Source organism: Gallus gallus, chromosome 7, assembly GCF_016699485.2.
Source record: "Gallus gallus isolate bGalGal1 chromosome 7, bGalGal1.mat.broiler.GRCg7b, whole genome shotgun sequence".
NCBI classification, from domain to species: Eukaryota; Metazoa; Chordata; class Aves; order Galliformes; family Phasianidae; genus Gallus; species Gallus gallus.
Window position 1 is genome coordinate 7,276,873 of NC_052538.1, and position 9,578 is coordinate 7,286,450.

A 9,578-nucleotide genomic window follows, 5' to 3' on the forward strand; every position below is an offset into this window, starting at 1 on the left:
AAGGTGACTTACATGAAAGCTCAGTTTTTATTTTTACACTCCTTGTGCACTGTTCTTGTTCCTCCCTGCTTGCTTGCTTTTTGAGAGAAGATTTCCACAGCAATCAACGGTGACAAAAGTATACAGAGGTAATTCTGTCATGCCCCTGCCATGGTGTCTAACTAGTGTAGCCTGTACGTTTGAGCAATAAGCAAGAGTCAGTAGATGAGCTTGCAAGTGCAGAATCTGCTTTTGTGCTCATGTTGTCTGAAGTAGTCTTTGTTCTGAGCACGTTTACCAAATACTCCTGGTCTGTCTTTCTTGTTTAACTAGGGGAAAGCTCTAAAAAAAATGCCAAGTGATAGTTGACACTGGCACGATTGTTTCTGTTTGTGGCATGAGATCACTCATAGAATCATAGAATCACAAGGTTGAAAAGGACCTACAAGATCATCTAGTCCAACCGTCCTCCCATCACCATTGCTACCACAAGCCACTAAACCATATCTTGTAGCTCCTCATCCAGACACCTCTTGAACACTGCCAGGGACGGTGACTCCACGACCTCCCTGGGCAGCCATTCCAGTGCCTGACCACTCTCTGAGAGAAAAAGTTTTTCCTTATGTCTAACCTAAACCTTCTCTGGCACAACTTGTGGCCATTTCCTTGGATCCTGTTTGCTGCCTGGGAGAAGAGGCCAAACCTCTCCTCATCACAACCTCCCTTCAGGAAGGTGTAGAGTGCAGTGAGGTCTCCCCTGAGCCTCCTCTTCTCCAGACTGAACAATCCCTGCTCCCTCAGACACTCCTCATAAGACTTGTGCTCCAGACCCCTCACCAGTTTCATTGCCCTTCTCTGGACACATTCCAGGGCCTTGATGTCTTTCTTGTAGTGAGGGGCCCAAAACTGAACAGCAGCCTCACCAGCGCTGAGAACAGGGCGATGATTACCTCCCTGCTCCTGCTGGCCACACTGTTTCCGATGCAGGCCAGGACGCTGTTGGCCGTCTTGGCTACCTGGGCACACTGTTGGCTCATGTTCAGCCGAGCATCAGCCAACACCCCCAGGTCCCCTTCGTCTTCACAGTCATCCAACCACTTACCCCCAAGCCTATAGCACTGCATGGGGTTGTTGTGGCCAAAGTGCAGGACTCGGCACCTGGCCCCATTGAACTTCATTCCATTCACCTAAGCCCAGCGATCCAGCTTGTCTAGATCCCTCTGAAGGGCCTCCCTACCCTCAGGCAGATAGATACCACCTCCCAACGTGTTGTCATCTGCAAACTGAGGGTACGCTCAATCCCCTCATCTAGGTCATCAATAAAGATATTAAACAAGATGGGCCCCAGTACTGACCCCTGGGGGACACCACTTGTAATGGGTTGCCAGCTGGACTTAACTCCATTGACCACTACCCGTTGGGCATGGCCCTCTAGCCAGTTCCTTACCCAAAGAAGGGTATGCCTGTCTAGGCCACAGGCAGCCAGTTTCCCCAGGAGAATAGTGTGAGAGTCTGTGTCAAAGGCTTTGCTGAAGTCTAGGGTAGACTACATCAACAGCCTTTAAGTTGCTGGCTTCCGCAAATCTGGCAGCAATTAGAGTAATGCCCTTGGGTAAATGAGGTCCATTTCTTGCACTGTTTCTTTCTGAGGCCTACACTAAAGATAATCCTGTCTGTACAGAAGCCTGTTGCTTTATGAGCTTTCTTCTTATCTGCTCAGTTTCTTTCGCATGAATTGAGTGGGGTTTTTTTTTCTCTCCTCAGAGAAGAGGAAGTGGCCCAGTTTCATGAGGTCATCGCAGATCCCAGGTACAAAGCCAACCCCTTCTTGGTCATCAGTGAGCATCTCTCCAAGAGGCTAAGGCAGGAAGAAGGCAAACCCCTCTAGGGCATCGGCTGAGACAGGTGTGCATGATGAAGCTCGTGCACAGGCTCCAGACCACAAACAAGCACATTGTGAACGTGACCTCTCAGCCACTTCAGTCCTTGGAAAAAGTCCAGCATATTATTCAATCCAACAGTCCTGTTTTCTGTCTACAGGAATAACGCAGTTCCCTCCTGACGGTGGTGGCTGCTCCTTGGCAAACAGCCTGCAGAGAGCAGGGTGATCTGTGAGATCTTTGCACACACACCAACCTTCCTGTGAAGAGTCTTGACACCTTTTCTTTTTGTGGCACAATTCCTTAAATTGTGCCAGAGGCGATGTTTTTGTTCTCCCCCCTCCAATCCTTGCTGACTACTATGGAAAGAAGTTCTGTTGTGAATGTTGAAGACCCCAAGATCTGGAGCCCAGAAGGCTGTTGCAGATCTGTGTAAGGACTGATGCTGCTGTTCAGAGCCATTGTTGTGTGTGAAAAATTTAGCTTTGGAATAAAAGCACTTTTGTACAGTACTGAGTTTGTCTGGTTCTTGTTTTGATAAATACCAACTGAAAAATGAACTTATTCCTATCACTGGAAAAATTACTTAAATGAACATTTTTTCTCCCATGTTGTGCACAGTGAACAGCTAGACTGCTGCTGCAGCATGTGACAAAAGGCACCTATAATAATTACAGGTTGTCTAAATCACAAGCTTGCCTTCTTCCTGCCTTGGAAGTGTGTGCTTTCAGTAGGTGATGCAGATCCCTTTTGGCCTGTTTTGTGTTTCTTGCTTGGCCTGCCCTACAGTAATCATCCAAAAACATCCGGATGGAAACAGTAAAGTAGTGGAAATGGTTAACAAACTCAAAGTCTGCTGCCATATTTAGCCATGTTTAGTTGGCACTAGAAACAGAGTGGGTTTGCCAGATGCTGGGGCTAAAATTCCTGTTTGAACTGCTGGTACCTCAAGTATTGCCTAGCTGCAGCCGGGCACAGGCCTGGCCATCGCCTTTGTGGTTATTGGCCTGTGTGTGCTTCTCAAACACCCTCAACCTTTGTATTCTCTCCTCTTAACTGTCTCTTGGAGTGAGATACTTGGCACAACTGTACATCCACCCTGTGCCCCAGAACGTCCTCCTGTCCTTGGGCATGAAAGCTGAAGTTGGCTCAGCTTTCCAAGATGATCTACCTGCTGTGCCATGGCTTGTAGTGCGCAGGCCTCCTTCAGCTGCATGGGAGAAAGATGTGAATAGCTAGGAAGGCTTGCCTCAGCCCATGGTAACACAGGGATAGAGAAACGGTCTCGAGGGTATTGGACTTTAGGAATCTCAGGGAGGCTTGGTGCAATGGGAGGAATGAGGGCAATGAGCGTGGTCTGGGACCTGGTGGGAAGTGAGCCTCTGGGCCAGTGGTGGTGGGGGTAGCTGCCAGACTTCCCTGGGCAGGAGGCACTGCTAGGAAAGGGGCTCCTTCATGGCTTGGACCTTTGGCTGGGTTCTTAATAGAACATCCTCATCTCAAAGAAAGCCCGATCCTAATCTGGGGTTGGGACTGTGAGAACCTGTTTCAACAAGCAGTTGGGAAAACCTCCAAAGACTTTCTCAAGTGCATCCTTCTCCAAAGTCCTTCAGCTCTTTCCCCATGCCTCCTTAAGTTTGATGTTGCCTGTGTTCTCCGTTTCATTCCCACTCCAGCCTCTAACTTCTCTCCTCCTCTCTTCTCCCCAGGGCAAAGTGTCTATGTTTAGAAGTGTCAAGCAAGAGCTGTGAGCACTGAGTTTTGCTGGCCTCATGGCTGCCTGCCTCCTAAGCAAAGCAATCCAGAGGAAACACAAGCCACCTCTCCTTTGCATGCCTCTGCCTGTGCCTTCCTCCAAGCCTGAGAGCATTTGGGAAATGGAGGGGGCTGGAAGAGATTGCTTGGTGGGAGGAGTCTATGGGTCTGCAGGCACCACAAACGAAGGTGGAGCCTGTGGGGCTTGAGGACATGCTCTTTGCAAGCAGCATGGGTTTGTTTCCGTCAGTTGCTCTAGGAGCAACAGAGCTAAGGAGAGCTGGTCCTCCCCTCCAACTCCTCTATTCCTGGTGCCTGCGATTTGTGCTGGAGAAGTCCTTAAGGTCATCCCTATGTAAAACTCCCAAATGGCATTGCCTTTTGAAACCTACAGAAAGTTTTCCAGTGTTTTTTAATCCTAGAAAACCAGCCTTCCTATTTCAGATCAACTTCTGGGTAAGATCTGTAACATTTAAGAAAGCAGTATAGGAGCTGTAGCTGACTCCTATCCAAGTTAGTGCCTAAAACAGCTATTATGGGAAGTGGCAGGCATCTTTAATTGTATGTCTAGTATGCTTTTGATTCCTCTGGGCTGGCACTGTTTAACAAAGGCAGTAATGCCTGCCTTTTAACCCTGGCCATGCAGACCTTACTGCTGATGCTTCTTGTTAGAAGAATGCCACTGTGCCACCTTTCCTCCTGCCAAGGTCTGGCAGAAGAGTCTCAGCAGGGGCCACAGGCAGATGCTGGCCATGTCCCATCTGCCACCTCATTACTCTGGGACTGGGAGAGGGCTGGCTGTGCTCTCCTCTCCTCTGCCAGACAAATGTCTGCTCCTGTGTCAGTGTCATGAGGTTTGTATTGTGGGCCTCGTGGGCCCCAGGCTACACACCAGGCAGCATCTGTAAGGGCTGTGGTGGTGTCAGAGCTCAAAATGTCTTCCCACCTTCTAGTTGGTTCCCACCTGCATTCTTTCCAGTCTCTCATTGTTTCTGTTAGTCCGTATCAGACTTTGAGCTCTCAGAACCAGACTGGACAGCATGGAAGGGAGATGGCCCTGGGACAGGGATGCTGTATGCTAACAGCCACTCCTGCCCCCAGCTGACTCCAGCTACAAAGTGCTGACCTGAAGCACTGGTGTGCTTTGTGGCTCCCAACAGCCCAAAGGATGTGTAAGACATGGACTAAGCATGGTGTTTGTTTTGTCTGTAAGCTTACTGTTTACCTTCTATCTTGTAGCTAGCTGGATCCTGAGAAAGGTGGGATCTCTGTGCTTGAATGGAGGGTGAGAGAAGGTGAAGACAATGGATGTGCAAAGGTAGATGAAGATTGTCCCTCATGTTCTTGTCCTCCTGTTACTAACAATTGAATAGGGCATTCAGTGTGCCTGGAGGCCAGGGGGCAGGAAAGAAGGCTTTTGTGACGCACTGGAGTGCTTCTATTGCTTTTGTTGCGCGCTATGCAGGAGTTCTGCAGCTTTCTTTTTGTCCTGTGTTTTTGAGATAACACATGACACATAAAGGAGTCCTGGCATCCTTGCAGGACCAGCTTGTACAGTAGTTGACCTGTGCTCTCACACTTCCCTTTGCAGCACTGGTGATGTGCTGCTCTGCACTCTCATGGAACGGTGAGATCATTGGGAGAGAAGCCATAGGCAGGTTTGTAAAATTCCATCCTGGGTCATGTGCCATGGGCATCTCTCCCCTCTGAGATGCAGACTGTGCTTTTCAGAGATCAAGCAGGAGCAGTGATTTTGTTTGGCAAACACCGATTTCCTGGGCGTTGTCAATTTTGCACAGCACTTGACTGACAGAACCATTCTTATAAGGCCTCTCATGGGTTAGTTGAACCTCCAGTCCAGACCATTTTCCTCCTTGTTAACTTCTCCCTGGGGCAAAAACAAATTGAAAGGGTATTAATTCCTGTCTGCCCAGACACTTTTCTTTTCACAGGCAGTTCCAAGCAATTTCATGTTGAATCAATGCTTGGATGGCCTGAACTGCAGTGTTAAGGCTGCATCAGCTGGCAGAAGTGCTGGGTCCTGGGATAGATGTTGCTGTGGGTCGTGTGCCAAGGGACTGCTTTTTTTCTTTCTCTGAAGAAATAAATCCCAACAGGAGTACATCCTATTTCAACCCATGAGTATTTATGAGCAGTTAAACATGATTGTTTGAAACTGTGTGTTCACACCCTGCTGTTTGCAGGCGACTCCTGCCCCCACCATCCTTGCAGTTGAGCAAAGGACTTAAAATATGCCAGGAAACAAGCATCTGAGACACAGAATTGCCTATCGCCTGTGCATTTGGCTTGTTTTCAGGATGATATAAGCTTTCACGCCATTGTGGGGGGGGTTTGTTTTGGTTTGTTCTAAGATAGCAGGGTGGGAAAAGTTAGCTCCCAAGCTGTAAAAGGTCACTGTGCTGGAGGGAAGGGCGAGGGCCTGACCTGGCAGCTCAAGACTTTGCAGTGAGTGAGTAAAGAGCATATGCTTTGCAAACTCAGGGCTGGAAATTTTTTGGGCAGCTATTTGCTGTTCTCTTTTTTGTTGCTGATTTGTTCGTAAAGGCAGCTCACAGAACTGTCAGTGAAAGCAAAAACTTGAATATCCTGCCCATCTGGTGATGCGGGTGGATATTTTCTGCTGCACACAAAACTCCCAATACAGTAGGAGGAAGGGATCCTCCTTTACCCCCAGCTTATGAGCAGTGTCCTTGGTTCATAGATTTGAAGAGTAAGAAAGGGTTCGGTAAAAAGGGGTCTGCAGAAACTAACGGTAAAAGGATTAGGATTAGCTTACAGAAGCAAATACACAGAGGCCACTAGAAGAATGGGATAGTAACAAGATGGCATTAGGACAATGTGGGGGTAGAAGAGTTGAGTGTGTGGAAAACAGCTCAAGGACACCGGGCAAGGAGGTGATAAGGTGTCACAAGAGTAAGTTAGAACTGGTTTGGGGGCTACCCCTCCCTCAGGGTTAGAAGTTTACAGCGAGAAATTTACAACGAGGAAGACTGCGAGCCTTCGTGAGGAAGACTACAGGCCTTCATCCAACAACCACCAGGAGGAGACCCCCACTGCTCATGGCGCATGCGCGAGGGGGAGGGACCGTATGCTAAGGAGTTCTCAGAAATGCAATGAATATGTATATTAATTCTGGGAAAATCACTGATTATGTATTAGCTCTGCCTGTATCTATACCAAGTTTTTGTCCTGATGGCATGCAAGTTAGGAGGAGCTATCCCCCTAGCATCCAGCTCTGCACAGCATTGATTAAAACATACCTGATTTTATAACTACTTTGTGGTTATAGAGTTTGATTCTGCAAGTCAGATTGCAAAGGGATTTTTTTTTTTTTTTAATAACAGTTGTTGCAAACACTCATTTAATCCTGGTGCCAGCAATGGTGCCTCATGCTGTTTCTGCTGGAGCTGGGGTTTTCATGGCCCATATGCATGTATGATGAAAGTGAGGTGAGCCACAGGGCCTGGCTCCAACCCTTTGTCTAACCCAAGCAAGTCCTTAATGAGCAACAGGGAACCCAGTGAAATACAGATGTGTGTAATACTGAGCTGCCAGATTGTTTTGGAAGCTGGTGAGATTGGCACCACCACCTCTTCCTTTCATCTGCATATTACACAAGAGAGGGGAGAGATGAATTACCTGACCATAGCTTGCTATTGAGCACAAAGAGTCATCTCCCTGCCCTGAAACATGGATTTCACTGTAGTTTTGTTCAGTTTCAGTTGTAGTTTTTTGCAGCATTCTTTGTTGCTTTTTCTGCCCTTGATTGACAGATGTGCCACCTTGTCTTGTCCTGCATATTTCCACATTGCCCAAGGAGATGCAGAACAAGCCAGACTCATAGGGATTCCTTCTCTGAGAGATGACATCCTTCCTGCTCCTGCTCCTGACTTCCTGACCTTTAACCAGTTTCTAATCCCAGGAGATCTCTACCTCATCTTGCAGCAGCTCAGTTTCTCGAAAAGCTGTTGGGCATTCTTCAAGAGCTTAAGAGCATTGCCACATGCAGTTTGGAAATCCACATAAAGCCCTGTTAATTGGATCACCATTATCTCTGTGCTTACTTTTTCTTGCAAGGGAAAATCAAGCCCTGTGATGCTAACTTTTCCCCAACACGATAATTGTGTGAGCATCTGCTGATTCTGCTTTTAGCTGCCGCTTGCTTCAGTGCAAGGTATTAATGTGATACCTGGCTTTGCATGTTCATTTTGACAAACAGACCAAGCCAGCCATTTCCTTTTGAAGCACAGCATTGCCACTGGGCAATGGGTGAGCTGAGTTTCAGGGTGGAAGCAGACCTGCGGCTGGGTAGGATCTGGGCGGTGCACATTTAGCCTGTAACACTGTATCTAGCCTGCAAACCCCAGCTCCTCTGGTTTCTTGGGGAAAAAAATAATGAAAATTGTTGAAATGTGTTTCAGTTTCTAAGCATGAAGCTATGTAACAAGGTTAGACATGTGGTTTAAAAAAAAACAACTTAATATTTGAGAGTGATAAGATACACAGCCAGAAGAAAAATGCATTAGATGCAAAAGTGTTTCCAAACCCATGTAAAATAAATGACTGTCTTCAGCTCCCATGGGGCCAGTCCTTCGCTGTTGCCTGAGGTGCAGGCAGGAGGGACCTCCAGCAACACAAATTGAGTCTGGTGTTGAGATCGACGCTCCCAACTGAGCTTTGTCAAACTCAGACAGTGGGGCAAGGATTTGTGCAGTGGCTTTTCTTTTTCCTTAACAAAGTCAGTTTGCTTCCTCGTGGAGAAATTGTTAAATAGCACAAACAAAACACAGAGCTTTGCCAAAAGTGTCATTAAGATTTAGACCTTTGCATCCAAACACTCTGGGATTTTCCAGATCACTTGGTTTCAAGTAAGATGCATAAAAATATAGTCTAAGGGTTTTCTCTGCTTTAATGATCAGTGTTTGGTGCCAGCAGCAGCATGCCTCTGCTCTGGGATGGTGTCAGTTGTTACCCCACTTGAACTTGCTGTGAGTTGCACATGAAATGCTCCTGTGGCTGTGCAGGTCTGTGTGCATCAGGTCTGGCTGGCTTGTTGTCCCTGTGCCTGTGGTGTGGTGCCTTCTGTCCCCTGGTGTCACATACGGGTTTGCTCTGCTGCCATGGGCAGCGTGGTCCAGACCTCTCATCATCTTTAGTAAAGCGAGGATTTCTATGTTTTAATCAAATACTGGCTCTCTTTGCAATTCAGCAAGGCATGGCTGGGAGACAAGAAGTCAGACAAGACATCCTGGAGGGCTGTCATTGCCACTGGGAAACTCAGATGCGCAGCAGTACAGGGACCTGGGGGCTCGGTGACATCCAGGAGGCTGCAGGAGACAGCATTGGTGTGACCAGCATTAGGAAGCTACTGGCACACTTGGTGATGCTTGGGATGCAGTTTACTCTATGTTGACAGCATGAAACGTGGTGTGTGACACATCATTTACTTGATGTTCCTGGGACAGTTGTCTTGATTTCAGTGGCATGAGCAGCAGAAGAAAAGCAGACAAAGGAATGTCTCTAACAGGAAGCTATTGGCAAAGGGGACAAATGTCAGATCCTGGGCAGGTGAAACAGATGGTGCCAGAACAACCTCCTGAATGAAGAAGATGGAGGAAGAGAGGATGGCTTCAGCACATACGCTCCTTTGCCCCATGCTCAGCCAGCCTGACAGGATGGACAGACAAGTGGACAGCAGAAGGGGCCACGAGGACAGGCTGTTCTGAGGGACAGAAATCAGCACATGCAAAGAGGAGATGGGGACACCTGCTTGGGGAATGCTGCTGTTCCCAGCTATTGGCTCTGCACAGGCTTTCCCAGGGGGTTGGTTGCTCAGACCCAGCACATCCCAACAGGGTCCACCTTCTGCAGCTTCTGGCCTCAGCTTTTCCTATTTTGTCACTGATTTGTGGTGTCCAGGGGAGGCCATTACGTGCTCTCAAG

At 47.9% G+C, this 9,578-nt stretch overlaps 1 protein-coding gene across 10 annotated transcripts in view; it reads left to right on the plus strand.

Annotated features, from left to right (window-relative positions):
• Positions 1–2,371, plus strand: part of FAM207A (family with sequence similarity 207 member A) — a 53,436-nt gene extending 51,065 nt beyond the window's left edge. For 7 of the 10 annotated variants that reach the window (XM_040704012.2, XM_040704014.2, XM_040704011.2 and 4 more), the window contains one exon: positions 1,744–2,371. In XM_040704012.2, the coding sequence (XP_040559946.1) occupies positions 1,744–1,867 (124 nt within the window). In that variant the 3' untranslated portion in view covers positions 1,868–2,371. The remainder of the gene's footprint in view (positions 1–1,743) is intronic. The other 3 variants (XM_046944043.1, XM_046944045.1, XM_040704013.2) reach the window with 1 other exon arrangement.
• The last annotated feature ends 7,207 nt before the right edge of the window (positions 2,372–9,578 follow it).